Source organism: Orcinus orca, chromosome 1 (assembly GCF_937001465.1).
Source record: "Orcinus orca chromosome 1, mOrcOrc1.1, whole genome shotgun sequence".
NCBI classification, from domain to species: domain Eukaryota; kingdom Metazoa; phylum Chordata; class Mammalia; order Artiodactyla; family Delphinidae; genus Orcinus; species Orcinus orca.
The window spans coordinates 105399439-105418277 of record NC_064559.1 but is presented as its reverse complement, the minus strand read 5'-3'; the positions used below and the strand labels follow the sequence as shown (position 1 = coordinate 105418277).

Here is an 18839-nt window from a genome sequence, read left to right as displayed (position 1 = left end):
GTTCAATCAGAGGCAAGAATCCGAGGGCTGGTCTTAACACTCCGCCCCTGGCCCAGCCTCACTCCGCCGTTGCGGAGACAAAAATCCTGCAGTCTCCGCCTGGGCTTGGTCTCAAAACCTCACCCTCCCAAACCGAACCCGCCCCCAGCTCCGACCTGCTCAATCTTAAAAGGGACCTCAGGTCCCCAGACCCGGGATCCAGCTAAAACTCCTCCCCCTGCCCCGCCCCGCCCCGCCCCGCCCCGCAGTTCCAGGCTGCGGCTCCACCCCAAGCCCCGCCTCAGCCCCGTCCCCCGGGGCGCAGCCGCAGGAGTCTCCCGGTGTGCACGCCTCTTAGAAACTGTCGCATTTAACCACTGGTGACGAAGATTTGATTATATCCAGAGATATTTGCCGACTTAGTTACCTCTGCTTCCTCCCCCCATTCCGCGGCCAAAAACCCGGGCACAAAGAAGGATTTGAAGAGAGCAGTTTGGAAACGGGAGGAGATTGTAGTGCCGAGCAAAGGACTGAGCGTGGATGATGCACGACCCACCGCAACGTGGAGAAAGGGGACCAGGCCTAATATCCCAGCGCACCTCTACGTTAGTAAAGGGCACAGGGAGAGGAGCGATTTTTTTTATTCTAAGCATTCCCTTCCACAAAAATACGCACAAAACCGTCTTCATTATTTCCACTGCCCTTTAAATTCAGATTCTCAGCAATTCGTACTTGAACAGTTAGTCTACCCGTCTCTCTTTTCTCCTCCCTTCAGCCAGAGAGAGCACACTCAAATGCATATGAAAGCCTACAGGATAAAGGCCAGAGTTCTTAACGTAGTTTACTAGGCTCATCAGGAGCTGCACTCTGCCTGTTCAAGTCTCATCTCTCACTACTTTCACAAACAGTCTAATGCTCAGGCTGCTCCAATCTACTACAGTTCCCTTCCCAACTGGTGATTAATCCTCCCTGGAATGCCTCCTCTCACACTTGGTGGCCCCTCAAGACTTTTTTTTTTTTTCTGTAAACTTTTTTTTTTTTTAACATCTTTATTGGGGTATAATTGCTTTACAATGGTGTGTTAGTTTCTGCTTTATAACAAAGTGAATCAGTCATACATAAACTCTGTAAACTTTTAAAGTCCCTCCAACCTCACCTAAAAAAGTGTGCCTCTTGTGTGCAACACATTTCTAATACTGATATGTCGTCTAGCAACCAGCTCTCTGTATTTTCCATTATATGTTTACATGTTTGTTTCCCCTACTAGACTGGGCTCTTTGATGGTAGGAGTTGCATTTTATATTATTCAAATTGCCTAGCACATATTAGGTGCTTAATGTCTGATGAGTGAATGAACAAAAGAATGAATAAAGGAACAAAGGAGCAACGATGAGAAGAAAGCAACACCTGTGTGTCTGAGGAGAGCCTGGTGTTTCTACAGTTGCTTCTCAAACTGGCTCTGCTTCAAAGGAAGAAAGAGGTAACAGGCTTTTTGAAGAACAGGTTGGGGTTAGAGAAAGTCCCATTCTGGCGCTGAGGAAGAGAGAAGAGAGGGATCTCTAGGTGGAGAAAAATATTAAGAGTGCTTTTTTAATCATGTGGAGAGAGAATTAGATGAACCAGTCCTCAAGGATACCCATCTCCCTTTGCAGGCTGACTGGGGATAAAGAGGGGAAATCTGTCAACATAACCATGGCCTCAGTCCTTGCCCCAGAAACAAGTGTGCTGCATAAATGTTGATCAAACTATAGCCTATATGAATTGTACTAAGGGCCACCATGGATCCTCCTGCCACAAAATAACTCACCAGCTTGGCACAGAATGGTTGTCCCAGCCTAATAGGCCAGGTAACTATAACAATAGTTACCATTTATTAAGTACTTACTATATGTTCACTTTACTTGAATCATCTCATTTAGTCCTCACAACCCTAATAAGTTTAAAGTCAAGAAAGTCAAGACATTGAGAAGTTAAATCTGTTCAAGGTCAAGCAGGATTTAAGTGGTAGAGCTTAGATTTAAACCCAAGTCTGTCTTCATTCTTAACCACTGCTCTACACAGCTTTTTATCTGAGCCTCAGGGTAGTTATGACTTGCCCAAAGCCACTTAGCTCATAAATGGCAGACCTGGGATTTCAGTATAGGCCTATGTGTTTACCAAACCTACACATTTTACACTCTACGCTCATTTAAGTAGGTGAGGATTGCAGGAGGCTAGAGTACATCTCCAGTGGGAGAGTCACAGAAAACATTTCAATACTTCATAACCTTGCCTTCCAGGGACTCAATTGTATAAGGTCTCAAGGTAAACTGAGACTCCACCTCTCACCCTTTGTGAGCAGTCTATATCCCAGGGAACTCAAAGAGAGCCAGAAGTCATTTGACACTGAACTTTATTTGTTCTGACCATCTGATACACTGTCTACCCTGCTAGGAAACAGAGACAATGCTGTCTGCAAAAGGCCAGAGACATGCCAAAATAAACACTGTGACCAGATCTCAAGAACAGCCCTGGAGGACAGAGTCTGGGGTGGCTAGTCAACTGCCCAATCGGGTCCCCTCTCTTCTCAGCTCTGAATGGGTGCTGATTCTTCAAATGGCTGTCAGAGCTGCCCTCTGGAGACCAGTAACTAACTTTGGTGTCCAAAGTCTTGATTACAGAGAACTGTATGTTACCCAGTTGTCAATGAGAATCCACTTCTCTTTACTGGCCATGACCAAAAAATGGGAGTCAGGTGGTGGGGTGGTCCAGAGATAGAAACTAACTTGAGAATTTCCAGTAAACATCAAGCAAGGGCTGTCCAACTGATTGTACCAGAGAAGCCCTACAAGGTATGACTGGAGATGCCCCAGAAACATTTCCTAGGAGATATTTGTGCTATATAAACAGTGCCAAGTAAGTAAGGGCTTGCTTCCCAGAGACCTCTTGCAACCTACTTCAGCTTCTTCCTTAATTCAGACCCCATGGGGCTGCTGCTTCCCAAATCTAGTAAGGTGAAAGGGTTTCCCACCAACAACTCCCTTCTCTCCCTTCTCTCTAGTTTCTATAAGGAGGCTCCAAGGAGGGCTCATGAGTGTGTGAGGCCTGAGAGAGGAGAAGACTGCCTAGGGTATCCAGTCTTCTCTGTTATTCCAGCTCTAGCCACGTGGGGGCCCCTGGGTCCAGAGAATCGGGCACCCAGCTCTGGCTTTGCTCCCAGGGAAGGCTGGAGAGTTGGGAAACCCTTGCCCAGAAGGCCTGGGGCAGCTCCCTTTCACCAGCACCTGAGGGCGGGCGAGTGCACCACGAAAGTCTCAGGTTTCAGGGGGATGGCAGTTGCCTGTCTAAAGGCTTCTCTGTTCCTTGGAATTGTACAGAATGTCTCTTGTGGCTTTTTCTCCTCCCTCCTTTTTTCCTGTTGACTCTCCCCATCCGGCCCTCTGAATCACCAGACTCCACAGGAAAGCAGCAGATGTTGACTTTACTTCGTTCAAGCCAACGTCAGCTCTCTCCTGTGGAGTGGGGAGAAGGCAGGAAGGTGAGAGGTGGGAAATGGAGGAAGATAACCCTCGTCCTTTCCAAATTGTGAGGGAGGATATAGAGGGAAACTGAAAGAAGTCAGGGACCTAGGCAAAAAATTCTTAATTCCTGGGGATGGGGAAAAAAGGACCCTACACTAAGGTCCCAGTGTTGGCTCTGGAACCAGGATGGTAAGGAGGGAAGCACAGGGTGGGAGTGTTTAGTGCCAGCCCTTCTCGTCTGAGGTAAGGCCTCATCCCTTGCCAGCAGCATCCTCATGACTCAAAGGTCAAGTCAGGCTGCAGGTCTGGGGAGATAGTCCAGAGGCTTCTTCCTGTCCCATCTGAGCCCCTAAACCTCTGCTGTTACGCAAGTCTTTTGGAGAAGCTGCCAGGGAGGACTTTCTAGGGCTTTATTCTACATTCATTGCTCCAATTTCTCTTCTCTTTTTTCTTCCTCTGGGATTTTCTTACGGGCAAAGAAGCCAAGCTGTAGGGAAAGAGATAAGAGTCTTCACCAAATGCCCTGCCTGGGGACCCGGCCAACAGCCCTCAGATGTATCTGAAGTCTTCAATTTTGTTCTGCTTCCAAAACTGAGATTCAAATTTATTTTATTTGGCTTAGTTTAATTCAACCAACATTTGTGGAGGACAGTGAAGGAGATCTGGGCATGACACCCACAGCCTGCTTAGCTGCCCAGCACAAATCCGGTTCTCCCGGCTATAATCAAGGATTCCTTAATTCGTGAGCACCATGCCCCGTACTCCCCACGACAGCAGTGCTTACCTTCCAAAGGCAGAAGACAAGGAGAGCAAGCAGAAGCAGCCCTCCCAGGACACTGCCAATGAGGATCCACAGGGAGATGAGGACAGGGCGGGACTGAATTACCTCCAGGAGGCTCTGCATAGGAAGGAGAGTTGTTTTTTATTTGCACCGTTTTGCCCAGCTAGCCTCACCCAACATTGTAGCAAAGCCAGCCGCAAAATAGAAGACTAAAAGGAAAGAGACTGAGGTAGGAATGGAGGCAGTGGGACCCCACCATTCTGATTTATCACTTCTGACTCCCTGACTGCTGCCTAATGAAGACACCTCTGTTCTGAAAAATCTCACAGGTGCCCTTAGGCCACTGCCACCCTTACTAGTTCCACAGTTCTCAGACTCAGTCTCCAGCCCCACCTCACTCCAACGGGAGGCTTCAGTCAGCTGTAGGACACTGCCCTCCTCAGTTCCCAGCTCGAAGGTGCTGACCACTGTCAGAGACTTGAATTTGGCCTGTGAATGGAAAGACATTTAAAGTGAGCCATCATCTGAACTGGGAGATTGGGATTGATTAATATATGTATAAAAAGGATAACTAATAAGAATCTGCAGTATAAAAAAAATAAAATTCAAAAAAAATTAAAAAAAAAATAAAGTGAGCCATCATCAGGTGATAAGGCTCTCAGAACCCTAATGGCAAAGATGAGGCTGAGGGGTACAACTTCCAGGACGTTCAAAACCAGAGGAAAAGGTTGGAGACTGATGGGGAAAGAAAAGAAGGGTAACAGATGGAAAGCCTATGGCCCTTCATATACTCTGTTTGCCCTACCTGAAATGCATTCAACTCCTCTTTCTTTGGCTAACGCCTACCCTTCCTTTAGATGTCATCCCCTCTGGGAAGTAGGAAAGTGTTCCCTCCTAACCCCCATCACCCTGGATCAGGTTATAATATTCTGTTTACTTCTCTGTCTTTCACCTCTGAACTATAAGATCCTTGAGGTCAAGGGTTGTGTGTTAGTAATTTATGTGTCCCTAGTTTCTCAATAAATCTTTGTTAAAAGAATAAATAAATGAATGAAAAAAGGATACCAAAGAGAGATAAAGAGAGAACCAGACTTAGGGAAGGATGGCCTGTCAGACTTAACTTCCCTGAAAGATGCCTACATCCCAGGGATCTTTTGTAATTCAAAGTATACGGAACACGGGAAAGCACAATATAAACCCCTAGTACTAAACAGCTGTTATAATTAAGAGGTCATTTCCCTGCTCAGGAACTCACATGACTCCTGACTGCCTATCATATTAGGTTCTATTTCATCTTCCTGGCTTTAAAGATCTTTGATAATCTAGATCTCTTTCACTATACAATATCACTTCCCACTACCCTCCATGCTTACCCTGCATGTAATATCAACTATTTACTCATTCATTTAATAAAAATGTATTAAATCACTACAATGAGTTAGGCATGGTGCTAAATGTTGGGGATATTCTCCTCAGTGTCTACCTAATAGAGGGCTTTTTATATAGCAGGCATTTGATGGGTTGATTGAATTTAGGTATCCTATAAATGTTGGTTGGGGCTTCCCTGGTGGCGCAGTGGTTGAGAGTCCGCCTGCCGATGCAGGGGACACGGGTTCGTGCCCCAGTCCGGGAAGATCCCACATGCCGCGGAGCAGCTGGGCCCGTGAGCCATGGCCGCTAAGCCTGCGCATCCGGAGCCTGTGCTCAGCAACGGGAGAGGCCACAACAGTGAGAGGCCCGCATAATGTCGGTTGATTATTGATATAACACTAAGAGATGATAAATGGAGGAAAATACAAGAATAGTAACTAGCTTCTAGTGAGTTCATCTCATTATTCACTTAGTCTTTACAACAACCCTATGAAGTAAGTCTTTTCTTCCCCATTTTAGAGATGAGGAGAAAGAAACTTAGAAAAATTAAATAACTTTGTGAGTAGGAGGCAAAGCTCAAACTTGAACACGAGTCTGTCTACCGGAAAAGGCTATGCTAAAGTCCCAGATAGGAGCAGCAGGGGAAAGCAGTGGAAAAGGAAAAGTTTACCCTTCGGAAAAATTCATTGTGAACCAGCCTCAGCAGTCCAACAGAGACCTCAGTCCCCTTTGCCAGTCGCCCGAGGTGGCACCTCATGACCTGACACCGGGAATTCTTCCCATTCTACCAGAAGAGAGAGACACATCAGGACGCTGGGGTGGAAATATCCCTCACTCCCCACTCTACTCTCCAGCCCAAGGCTCCAAACTCTACTGCTCCCCCCTGCATTCCCACTCCGTACACCTCCTTCGCCCTCTTGTGACTCATACCAGCCAGCTCGTGTGCTGGAGCTCCTCTGGATGCACAGGGGGCTCTGGGGGCTCAGTCAGGTTCTGCACTGTGCAGCTTGCCTAGAGGAAGATCCAACTTGAGGGACCCTCTTGATGGTGAGAGGCCAGCCACTCCAGGCTGAGCAGGAGCACACCACCCACACTCTTGTAGTTCTTCCCTGGGTGATCCCTTTCTTTCTTCTCAACGAAGCGACGTATGTGAAAGAAAGGCGCCCCCAGGGAGGGAGGAGCCCCGAGAGCAGTGACCCAGGACGCTGGGAGCTGGGTGAGTCCACCAAATCAAGAGGGCAGGGTTCCACGCGCCCCTAGCCCAGACTCACATTGTTAGTGATGACTTGAGACAGTGACAGGAAGTAATGGCCCCCATGGGCCACGGCTGGAAGGAGGGCTGAGACGACAAGGCCACTGACCACATAGCAGCCAAGGTTCTGAACCTAAGAAGAGGATTGGAAATGGGAAGAGGTGAGAGGCAGAGAAAGACTCTTCCTCATCCGTTCCCCTTTACCCTCAATACCACTGAAATCTAAGAGAGACTCCTCCCATACTTTGCCCAGGAACTCCTCCCCCTCCCTCTGCTTATGCCAAGGTCCCTCCAGCTTCTCACCCTAAGAGTGGTTTTGAATTCAGGGCCGGGGCCCACTGGGAGGGTCCCATATGGGTGAACCTCATAGCGGTGCAGAGTGGACTCACTGCGTGGACACCAAGTCAGGAAGCACATGGTCACAGCCATGACACAGACACAGGGGCACATGATCAGCACACAGACATGGATTCAGGGAAGGTAGGGCCAGCACATGGATAAAGAGATAGGGGTACATAGAGAAGACAGAAATGAGACATGACATAGACTTGGTACAAACTTTATGGCCACACCCCATATTCCATCACACCCAGGGCCCAGCAAAGCCCTACAACTAGGATGCATAAGTACTACACCTAAGAAAGAAAGATGCTTAAGAGAAGCTTCAGCATGAGTGGGACTGAGGGCAAAAAGATAGAGCAGCCCTAAGGGTTTGGTGTTTGGGAACACTGAAGCACATGGAGGGAGAGGGGGGAAACATAAAGAGTATGAGTCTGGGGTCAGAATGGGGTCTCAGTGGGGAGCTGAGCCATACCTAGAGAATAGGAGGTGAGGCTCATACTGGATGTAGGCTGAGGTCTGGGCTGTGTTATCATGAAGCGTGCCATTTCTCTCCAGGCTATTGCTGTAGGGTCAGGGGGAGAGGCTCGCATCCCAGCCCTGTCTCAGACACCCCTCTCTAGAGTAAAGGAGTCACGCTGTTTCCACCCCTGCTCCCACCCGCACACCACCACCACCAAGACCCAACAGGAGAGGCCTGGGAGGAAATGCCCATCGTTCTCACCTGGTGGCAGTCAGCCTCACAAGGACCTGGCTCAGGAGGAAGGAGCAGCTAAACTCAAACTCTAGCAGAAAGGTCACCTGGGAGAGAGGGACACGGTAGATTTCTCCTCATGGGACAATACAGAGGAACAGGAGCCCTTGTGTGCCTCCTTTCCTAAACTCCCAGGCCCTGCAGATTCCAGCCCCTGATCTCTCAGAGGCCCTTTCTCATCCTGGGCCCCAACTCACCTTGGCTCCAGCCTGGAAGACAGGATGCCCCACGCTGCAGAGGCGGGTGTGAGGGGAAGGGGCTGCACACTCCACCTTCACTGGGCCGTCCCCCTGAGAGCAGAGGAAGCGGGGTGGAGGCTAAGGTGGGGCTGCAACTGCCCTCCTGCCTGCAGCCTCTAAACACTGCAAGCCATTCCCTAGGGCCCCTCACAGACAATACCCCAATTGTCCTCCTCCCAAATTCCCTCCCCCAAGGGCACCTGAGGAGTAAAACTGGATAGGTGAAGGTTTCTGGAGAAGCTGAGACTCAGGCTAGTGTTGTAGGCATTTTCCTTCCTGTTCTTCAGAGTTGCTGACACCAGCACTTTCCGCCGACCACCTCGAACCACGAATGGGTCCTTCCTAGGAGTCGTGGATAAAAGAGAGACCAGAGTTGAAGGAGCGCCAGAAGCCTCGCTTCTGTCTTCCTGGGCAAGAAACAACCCTCCATCTCCCTTCAAGTCCCTTCTGATCTGTCTCGGGTCACCCCCATTTGGCCAGTTCATGTCCATCCCACCTGGAGCCTCTGATGTTCATATTAGCTCGAAGTACCAGATCTGTGACACATTCATTGTCAGGGCCACAGTCCTTCGAGAAGGGGACCTAGAGGAGAGAGAAGGGGCTGAGGGCTGAGAGGAAGGCGTGGGAGAAAGGAATGGGATTGAGGGAAAAGTGAAAAGAGTGGGTGCCCAAGTTAGATTTCACTGTGATCTCCTGTCTCCTCCCTCCCCTTTCTCTTGAATTCACTGAGAAGGGCAGTGTTGGGACCCAGGGCAGGGCAGGGCTTGGCACTTCTGACCAGCTTTCGTATGGAGGTAGGTGAGCCCTCATCCAGCACAGGCCCTGGTTTTGTGGTGTTGTCCAAAGCAAAGGTCACAGTCAAGGCCACTGGCCGGAGGTAATCTGATGTATCCTAAGAGAAACCAGAGTCAAGGATCATGGGGAGCCAGGATTAGGGATACGACCCAGGAATCCTAGCAGAATGTGATAATTATGGCGATATTTACGGAGCACTTTCTGTGTGCTGGGCACTGTCCTAAGGTTTTATCAATACTATTACATTTAATTCGAAGACAGCTAACTCCTATTTTGTAGTTGTTATTATTATCCCCGCTTTTCAGGCAAGGAAACTAAGGTTTGCAGGTTATATGAGTTGCCAGAATTCACAGGTGGTAAACAGCAGAGCAGGATTCAAACCCAGATCAGCCTGACTCCACAGTCTGATCTTTCTCACTTTGCTGACTCTGGCTTTCTTGCCGATCCAGCAGAAAGTCCTCCCTCTGATCCAGCCTTCTTCTCACTCCCAGGCCCTGATGCAAAGCAGTTCCTGCCCCCTCCTCACCAGCACATGGAAGTGCAGCGGCTCACAAGTGATAGTCCCCACACTGAGCCGGAGCCGCCGAGGGGACAGCCTCTGGCCAGAGCCGTCAAACGCTGCACGGGCTCCAGCTGTCCACTCATCCAGCGATGCTGTGAACCGCACATCTGAATGGGGCAGGCAAGAGTGCAGGTGGAGAGGGGTCCCAAGATCATGGCAGGCAAGGGGTTGAGAGCTGCCTAGCATGCACTCTAGTCACTCACGGAATTGGCGATCCCAGCGACCGGGAGTGCGGGAGGTCACTTGGAAGCAAAGGGCTGCAGATAGGCAGGCTGCCTCCTGGCTGCGTCGCTTGCAGTCCCTCTGAACCACACTGATGGCTGGCGGGGTCACATCCAGTGAAGGGGCCAGGTGGACAATGGGCCGGGAGCTGGGAACAGGGTGGGAAAGAAAGTCTAGCAGAGGGAAGAAAGCCCTTTGAGAAAGGCAGTCCCCAGTGTTTGCCTCCCTGAGGTCAAAGGAAAGAATAAGGAGCTAGGGGACACATGTGTCCGCCTCCCCTGAACCTTCTGACAGAAGTAAGATAATAGTTAACATTTTTTAAAAATTAATTTATTTTTATTTTTGGCTGCCTGGGTCTTCACTGCTGCGTGTGGCCTTTCTCTCTAGCTGCGGCGAGCAGGGACTACTCTTGGCCTTGGTGCATGGGCTTCTCATTGCGGTGGCCTCTCCCATTGCGGAGCACGGGTTCTAGGTGTGTGGGTTTCAGTAGTTGTGGTACGCGGGCTCAGTAGTTGTGGTGCATGGGCTTAGTTGCTCCGCGGCATGTGGGATCCTCCTGTACCAGGGATCGAACCCTTGTCCCCTGCATTGGCAGGCGAATTCTTAACCACTGCACCACCAGGCAAGTCCCAATAGCTAACATTTAATCAGCACTTGCCGTGTGCTAGGCACTGTGTTTAGATCTTTTCACAGATTATAGCGTTTAATCCTCACAACAAACCTCTAAGGCAGGTACGATTATTATTCCCATTTTATAAACTAGGAAACAGAGGCACAGAGTAAGTTGATCAAGAAAGCCAAATGTAGCTTTGTGATTCCAAAGCCCTTGCTTTTAACAGCTATGCCATGCTGTTACCTGAGCTGGGGCCACTCACCTGAGCAGGATGGCTGCCCCTTGGGCACCCACAGCAACATCTACCAGGTCATCTCCATCCAGATCTAACCGGCCATCCACACTTCGGCCAAAGTAGCTGAGGGCCTGTGGCATGGAGACAGCAGCAATCCGCTGAGAGGGAGAGAGGAGACACTGAGCAGAGACTCACACAACTGGTTGCCCAGGCCTCCCACCTGGCTTTTTCTAATTCTCCCCTCAGGCATGAGGAGGAATGAGAGGAACTTGCCTGTGTTCAGGAGTCTCTAGTACAGCAACATGTTTCCTACCCCACTGCCTCACCTTTTTGACTACTGATAAAAAAGGCACTTGTTCAGTTTGGGTCTCAAGCCCAGGGGAGCAATGATAACCAAAGGGTGCACCTCCTTTCCCTTTCCTCCCACCATGCCCCTGCCTCGTCGGGGCACTCCTGACCTGGGCAGGACAGGGCTTGACTCCACTCTGGGTCCCGTGATAGAGGTACAGTGCTCCACGGTGCCCATCCTCCAGGGGCGCTCCCATAGCCACATCAGCAAAACCATCTTGGTTCAGATCAGGAAGGGCAGCCATGGCAAAGCCAAACCGAGCATCCTGTGGGGGTTCTGGCTGAAGTGTTCCCTGGAGTGTCAGCAAGGACTGCTGGTGGAGGTGAGGAAAAGGCAGAAGATGCTGATTTGACAGTCCCAACCTCTCAGCCAGCCCTCAAATGTGTGTGCCTTCCCTCACTCCCTTTGCCCCCCACAGACAAGTTCTAGGGTACCCCAGCAAGTCTCACCTGGCCCACCAGATACACATAAACACGTCCTGTCTCCTTGTTCTGGGGCCCCAGGAACATGGGGGCAGCCACAAGCAAGACGTCAGTTGTTCCATCCCCATCCGTATCCAATGGGCAGAGCTCACTGCCAAAGTACGAGCCAATCTGGAGAGCGGTGGGTAGTGGTGACCCCAGAGGAAAGGGAAGGCAAGATTATGGACAAGTGGGGAGCACCTGCCAATCTGGTCCTCACATCCCTGAAAGACTCTGCCAACCAGAATTCAACACAGACTTTTAAGGCCCCTCTCTTGTCCCTTTACTCTCTTCCCCCACAGCCTGAAGGTCCCTCAGGAGCCAAGGGTCTCACCCTCCCTTGGATGCCCTACCTGCTCCCCCTGGAGGCTCTGGGCGACCCTCACAGCCCCATCTTTCTTAAGCTGGAAGGCGATGACCTTTCCTCGATGTCTAAACCGAGGAGCTCCTGAGAGAAAGAGGCGGCGTCCACCCCGCAAAAGCATGGAGGAAACTGAGTAACCTAGAAGTGGACAAGGAATCGGAGGTGAAAGGGAAAGAAGATGGGGTCAGAGTAGGAGGTTTCCCTAAAGGCACAGAAGGGGGTCCCACTGGAAGGTAGCAGGAGATCAGTGAGAAACTGCATGAGTTAAGAGTGAGTACCTTATATCCTCCATCCCACCCCCCACTGAGGAAGCATTTTTTTTCCCCCTCCACCGTCTAATCCTTTGCAGCTCTCTGCTACTCACCCAGGTAGGCTGCATGGTTCTGCAATGCAGGGGGGAACTCATCTTCCAGGGCCGTCCGTGGCGGGAAGAGGCGGCGACCTTCTTCAAGCCATAACACTGAGCCCCCCCAGTCATAAGCCCCTACCATCCCGAAGAGAATCCCATCCTGTAGGGCAGAACCAGATGGGGTCGCTGAAAAGACAGTGGTGAATAAGAAGAAAAAGCTCTCCAGGAGTGAGAGGGTCACTGAGGGCATGCTGGGGTCAGTTGGTGGGGTATGGGAAGATCAGCATGGACATTGGTTAAAGGAGGAATCCAGAAGACCCTGGGGTTGAAGCTGTCTGAGTTAGAGGCTGGAAGGAGTCAGATGTTGAGAGGGGTCAGAGTCTGTCCAACCTTTAGCCGATGAGTAGAGAAACCAATCTGAGACATTTCCAGCCCAAAGGAGCTTTCATTTTCTCCGTGGGACCCTTGAGTGTGAGAAAACATCATGAGGCAATATAAGGGAAGACAGTTTCCCCTTTGACCTTCTGAACTTATTCCAGAAGCCCACCTATACCCCAGAACTCCCCCTACCCTGTCCTCTGTTTCTCCAGGGTAATCATTACCCTCAAGGCCAAAAATCCGGTCCCCTAATGCATCCACAATGTCAGTCAGTGCTGCTTCATCTGTGACATTGAAGAAGAATCTCTCGTCTGGATCACTGGCAATAGCTCTGATTTCCCGCAGGAAAGCGCTGGGGTCTCGCTGCCGCCGGAGGTAGTGACCAAGGACCTGGGGTCAGGAGATAAAGGTGGGGTCTGCTAGCTGTGTGCTGTGAGACGGTAGAGCTGTACAGGACACAGCCAACTAAAGAGAAGAAAGGGAATACGGCTGATGTCTGGGAAGTGGTCAATGCCTGTTTTCCTTAAGTTCCCAGTCCTCAGTGTCACCCTCCTCAATCCCTTCTATCCTTCCAGATCCAGAGCTGTTCTCACCGCAATCCCATAGCGTGTCACTCTGCCAGCTTCGCAGGCCTTTAGTGCTGCAGGAAGTTCCTCTCCATCATGTGACTCTCCATCAGTGACAACCACCAGTAGCCTGGCAGCCTCTGGTCGGCCCCCATGGGACTGACTGAATCCTTCTGTGCTGAGAAGAGAGAGAAAGGAGTGAGGTGTGATCAGATGTGTGCAGACAGATACACATACACACAGTACTTAACACTGTCGGCAGTTCACTGAGGCCAGGCCTCTTGCCTTTTAGCCCATCTCCCCAACTGTCTAGCGTAGAGACTGGCATACAGTAAGAGCTCAAATGTCTGAATGTCATAGAACATATAGAGCAGCATATCATCAATGCAAGTAAGTATAAAATCCATTCACTCATAGATTCATTCAGCAAATATTGTATTTAGGAGGACAAATATTAAGGGAACGTAGAATAAAGGAGAATGGTCAGGTCAGAGGAGTCTTCCCAGAGATGAGTTTTGTCACGTTTGGAAAATGGGCTAGGACATGAGTGGTGGAAAACCCGAGGGCCAAGAGCAAAGTGGGAGTGGAGGTATATAGACAGAGAGAATTCTGTCTGCAGAGATAAATAAAGCAGAAACATGGAGAGACACAGACAATTTGTAGAAATGCAATGAGTGCGATGACAGCCAATTTAGCCTTCCCCCACCTACATTAGTGTGCAAAAAAAAATAAGCTGGCAAGACATCTTGGGATGTACACGTACACACTGCACTCCAAAGCCTCCCCTAACCCTTCTGGCTTCCCACACCCCCCTTCCCAGTGCCTCACCAGGCCATCATTATTGCTTGAGCAGTCTTTGTTTCTCGTCCCTCCCGCCGGCTCAGGTTCCTTGCTGCTCTCACCACTTCTTCTTTGGTTCGGAAATCTCCCAGGGACCACTCATGTACAGAGCTCTCCCCATACTGTACCAGTCCCACCTGAGAATAAAGTGTGCACTCTAATGGAGTGTGGGGGTGGAGAAGGTATGCGAGGGAGGGGAGACGAGCACCTGGATACTACTGAAGATGCTACCTACATTTATCTCCTCTCTCCCTGTCTCTCCCCCTCCAAGCCCATCCATGTGGCCTTCTCTTACCTGTATCTGCTCCGGGTCAATAAATAATCTCCCTACTAGTCTTCGCAGGAAGGTCTGAACTTCAGACCAGGGGTAGATGCTGTTGGAGCCGTCCAACACAATGACGACATCCATGTATGTGGGACAGCCTAGGAGGAGGGGTATAGTGATGGGGAACAGAGGGGTAAAGGACATTGGGCATGGGGACAACAAGGGAAGAGGTCACAGGAGGGCACATTTAATTCAAACATTTATTAGGCACTTTTACATATAAGGAAGATAGTGTGCCAGGTCCTGGGTAAATATAAAAATGTATAAAAGAGAAGATGGGCATATATACAATTGACTAAAAAAACAAAGAAGAAGGAATCAAGCGCTAGTAGAAACATAGCACCACTCTATGATGTGAGCGAAAAAAGGAGGGTCAGTCCTGATGGTGGAGAATCAAAGGAGGCAGCGACTGAGAAGATACTGAAGACTGGAGATGTTTGAGGAGAGGAGACAAAACAGGAAGGCATTTGGGTGGAGAACACTTTAAACAAAAAGAGATGGAGGTATAAAAATAGATGACACATAGGAGAATGGTGAGGTGAAGGCTATAGCCAAGGTGCAGGGTATGAAGGGATATAGTGAGAGCTGAGTTTTTGAAGTTGATTAAATCAGTTCATGGAGTCTTGACGACCTGGTAAAGAGTCTGAATTCTCATCTGTTAGGAAACATGGAGCTTTTGTGGACATGTTAGGTAGCAGTGAGGATAAGCCATGCAGTTCCCCTGTCAAGCATCATACCCTGTGGCCCCATCTTTTTCCCACCCTGCACCCCATTCTAGGGACTGAGTCCTCAGCCCCTTCTCCTGGCTCACGTTGTACAGTGGGTGCCAGGCTTCCCTGGGGCCGGAACGAAGCATCTACACGGGCACATATCCCAGAACTGAAGACAGATGAGCCACAAGCACGAGACCAGAGAGGGGCACAAGCCTGGGGATGGGTAGAGGAAACAGTTACTCCCAGGCTTGGGAGGGCATCCTCAGAACATGCTCTTTGTCAAAAGAGGCATTGAGACCACTCCCCAAGACCCCCCTCCTTGCTTTCTAGGGTTTTTAACTCCTTGACCCCTCCACACAGACCAGTTTCCCTTATCATACCACCCTTTTCTCTACCACAAACCGTCAGAGACCCCGCCACCACCCTTTCCTTAGCTTACCATGAATCCCCCATCACCAACTGTCTCCAGTAGAGACATCCCCAGGTGCATATTCACAGCAGGACGAGATGAATTTCCCAGTGGATAGTCACCTGGTTGGAGTGGAGTGGAAGAGCATGAGATCATGGGGTCACAGATGGGGTGACTGAGTTCAGGATGATTTTGGAAGAGGATGAGAAGAGGTCCGGATCAAGTCAGGAAGAGGAGTACGTGGGATATGGAGGTAAAGAAGTAAGGTGTGATATCACTCATATGTGGAGTCTAATTTTTTTTAATGTTATCTATGAACTTATTTACAAAACAGAAACAGACTCACAGATTTTGAAAACAAACTTATGGCTACCAAAGGGGAAACATGGAGGTGGGAGGGATAAATTAGGAGCTTGGGATTAACATACACACACTACTATATATAAAATAGATAATCAACAAGGACCTACTGTATAGCACAGGGAACTCTACTCAGTATTCTATAATAACCTATATGGGAAAAGAATCTGAAAAAGAATGAATATATGTATATGTATAACTGAATCACTTTGCTGTACACCTGAAACTAACACAACATTGTAAATCAACTATGCTCCAAAAAACTTAAAAACAAAAAAAAAGTGAGGTGTAAGGGGTCAAAGCTACTAGTGTATCAAGGTTAGGGGTTAGGAGTGGAAGAGTGAGGAGTCTTCTTACCCAAGTGGCCCTTGGCACATGGGGCATTGTGGGAGCCCCCTACAGGGCAGCGATAAACATCCCCCCTTCGGTCGCCTGAAGGCCCATCCCAGGGCGCACCCACCAACATCCTGGGAGGAGGAAATGAATACAAGCATAGCGTAAATATGACACTTGAGATAGGCCAGAGGGAAAGGGCATGGTGACGGCAAGTCTAGAGCCCCAGCCATTTCCAAAGAACCAGAGTAGTTTATATTTCCATCTACCTTGCCTCCCCCTTAACAGCTCTATCACAGTCCCAATCCCACGGCCCCCTGGTTTCCTCCTCACCATCGGCGTCCACCCCCAACATGTTGTAAGACACTGTATCCAAATTCAGCCTCCGGTGGCCCTGGAAATAGGCGTGGGTGATGCACATCCAGGTTAAAGGGGGAGCAGAGACCTGGGGGGCCAGGATCATAAGGTTAGCAGGAATCAGCCAGAGAACCTAATGAATGCCCAGAGGTACAACCAGAGAGAAACCATGGAGGGAACTTTTTGATCTCAGCCTATCTCCCTTCTTTTTACTCATAAGCTGCCCTGGACTCTGTGAATGTCATATACTCCAAGCAAGGATGATTTTCTTCCTGTGTTTGGGTCCAGATGTCTAAACTGTGGCCCTCTGCCATGCTGTTGCACAGATGTATTTCCATTCCTATCCCCCAAATTTCATTGACAGACATGTCTGGAAGGGTCAAGTTCCCCTTTTCTACATCATTCCTCCTACACATCCTCCTCTCCAAGCTGTGAGGGTCAAAAGAGGGAGAAGGCCTTTCTGCAGCCCCAGAACAACTATTCCTTACAAATTCTCCGCAAACCCAGGACCATAGGGAAAACAAGAGGAGGTTAGTGAACACTGCATGTCTGGGTCTCTTCTTCTCTTCCTGTCTCTTCTTGACTCCCAGTATCATTGTTACACTCTCACTCTCTTTCTCCAATGTCTAGGTCTCTGGCTGATTCCAGCCCTGGAAACCTCAGTGGTAATTAACTGGGTGGAGCCACTCGCCTACATCCATGGTTTGCCATACATCCTTTCCAAGGGTGCCATCACTCCCAAAGTTTCTCACGATCCACTTCCTTTGTAATTCATCCCCCCTCCCAACTGCCCCCTGCCTACTTGCATTTCTTCCTTAACTCTCAGCCCACTCTAAAGACCCCCTCAATCATGTTCTTGCTGACTCTTCCCTCCCAACCCCAATCTGTTTAAAATCAGAGCTGGTATTTTAGGAAACGAAGATTACAGGGCACTGATGAGGAAAAATTCCAGGCCTCTTGTCCCTCCCATGGTTCTTTCCCTGTGACTTGCTCCTTCAAGTAACCCCCACTCAGGCCACCCCACCACCACTTTCACCAATGGCTATAGCTCTGTCTCAAACCAAGCTCATTTTCAGAAAAGTGTTTTGTATGTGAGCCTTTTTGCATCCAGGAAGCTGGCAAGGCTGTATGACCAGGAACTGTAGCACATTGGTTAGATAAACCCAGAGTTCTGACCACACAGTTAGTCAGTTATGTCTCAGGAACCCAGAGACCACCAAGGGCAGGGAGAAGTAGGGAGGGGGATAATAGTAATCAGACTAGCCATGTGGAAGTTCACATGATGTTTCTTTTTGGTCGCCTCACTCTTCCAGGGCTTAGGACAAAGTTTTATTTAATTGGACACAAATATTACACAAGGCACTGGACAGCTTCAGCCCTTGCCAGGCAGTCATATGTGTGGGCAAAAGAATGCAAACCCATGCGCATGTGTACGCACACACCACACACACACATACATACACACACACACACACACACGAAACATAGAATCAGTTAACCTCTTAACCTAACTCCCAAAGAATTTTAACCATAAAGATCCCAATGCTAAGCAATCCATATATCTTTCGTTCCCACCAGAAACCAAGAAGTTAACCTCCCTCACCTGTCAGGAACATCAGGGGCAAGAACAGGTGGGGGATGAGGGGGAACTCCATGTCTGGATGTTCTCTGTCTGCGTGAGAAGTCCTCTGTGCCTCTGTCCCTCTCCTTCTCTGTTTTCTGTACTTTCCCTCCTATCCTGCCCCCTCCCACTGGCAGCTAAAAATAAAGTTGGAAGGAATGGGAGGAGTAATGGTGGGGAAGTGTGGGGAGCCCCAGACCAAGGAAAGGAGGAATGAGCGATTTTAGTGTATTTCTCTGCCTTGGTGCTGCCCCCTGGAGGCATCATTTCAGTATCCAAAGAGAACACAATTCTTGACTTTCTGTCCTTTCTTTCTCTTCCTCTTTTTTCTACCCTTTGTTGTTGCCTAGCAATAATGCTTTCCTCAGGTTTGGAATAGAAGGTAGGAGTGGGAGACAGATTCTTTTTACCTCCTAACCTTATTTATCTCAACCTGGAATATGGAAAATGAAAGAGCTGATAACAGTGATATCATTTCCCCACCTACTCAGAGTCCCAACATGTGAAGACACAGCCCACCCACAAACCAAGACTTACCATCTCCATTCCACTTAGTTCTGTTTGTGACTCTTAGCCTATGCTGCCTTATGGCATTATAGTTTTTGGAGGAACTATAAACCATGAACTGGTATGGGGTAGCTTTGTGGAACCAGTATTATTACTTTAACATTAGACTCCCATCTCCTCAACTAAGCTATAAACTTCTGAAGTTGGGAACATGGAGCCTCTTAGCTTTCTGTATCTCTACCACTTAGTATTATGCCCTACATAC

General features: G+C 49.2%; 1 protein-coding gene and 1 long non-coding RNA gene across 9 annotated transcripts; one reads left to right on the top strand and one right to left on the bottom strand.

Annotated features, from left to right (window-relative positions):
• Positions 1-447: 447 nt before the first annotated feature.
• LOC117198770 (uncharacterized) lies at positions 448-5694 on the top strand. The gene is made up of 2 exons (XR_004480013.2): positions 448-584; positions 1247-5694. It is a non-coding gene; the product is annotated as an uncharacterized LOC117198770 (long non-coding RNA).
• Positions 1104-18819, bottom strand: ITGA10 (integrin subunit alpha 10). 8 transcript variants are annotated; one of them, XM_004285791.3, is made up of 30 exons: positions 18050-18819; positions 16423-16534; positions 16114-16223; positions 15427-15518; positions 15086-15200; positions 14245-14372; positions 13938-14086; positions 13137-13287; positions 12768-12933; positions 12556-12629; positions 12181-12325; positions 11806-11954; positions 11441-11584; positions 11101-11304; positions 10670-10800; positions 9776-9942; positions 9537-9679; positions 8994-9107; positions 8712-8797; positions 8416-8557; positions 8174-8266; positions 7947-8023; positions 7698-7787; positions 7187-7271; positions 6903-7016; positions 6562-6642; positions 6302-6415; positions 4654-4749; positions 4264-4377; positions 1104-3966 (listed from the first exon to the last, which is right to left on the bottom strand). In XM_004285791.3, exons 1-30 carry the CDS (start codon positions 18099-18101, stop codon positions 3901-3903), a joined length of 3504 nt encoding a protein of 1167 aa, XP_004285839.1. In that variant the 5' UTR covers positions 18102-18819; the 3' UTR covers positions 1104-3900. The 8 variants fall into 8 exon arrangements, 7 of the variants coding, with proteins under 7 accessions (XP_004285839.1, XP_033272454.1, XP_033272457.1 ...); XM_033416563.2 differs by lacking the exons at positions 1104-3966; positions 4264-4377 and having other exon boundaries at positions 4402-4749; XM_033416566.2 differs by lacking the exons at positions 1104-3966; positions 4264-4377 and having other exon boundaries at positions 4402-4749; positions 10670-10773.
• Between the last annotated feature and the right edge of the window lie 20 nt (positions 18820-18839).

Coding starts and splice junctions, on each gene's coding strand:
- ITGA10 (XM_033416563.2), bottom strand. CDS start 18,101: ATGGAGTTCCCCCTCATCCCCCACCTGTTCTTGCCCCTGATGTTCCTG. Junction 16,535..18,049: donor GCCCCTGATGTTCCTGACAG/GTGAGGGAGGTT, acceptor CTGGCCCCCCAG/GTCTCTGCTCCCCCTTTAAC. Junction 8,267..8,415: donor TATCCAGTTTTACTCCTCAG/GTGCCCTTGGGG, acceptor CTCTGCTCTCAG/GGGGACGGCCCAGTGAAGGT.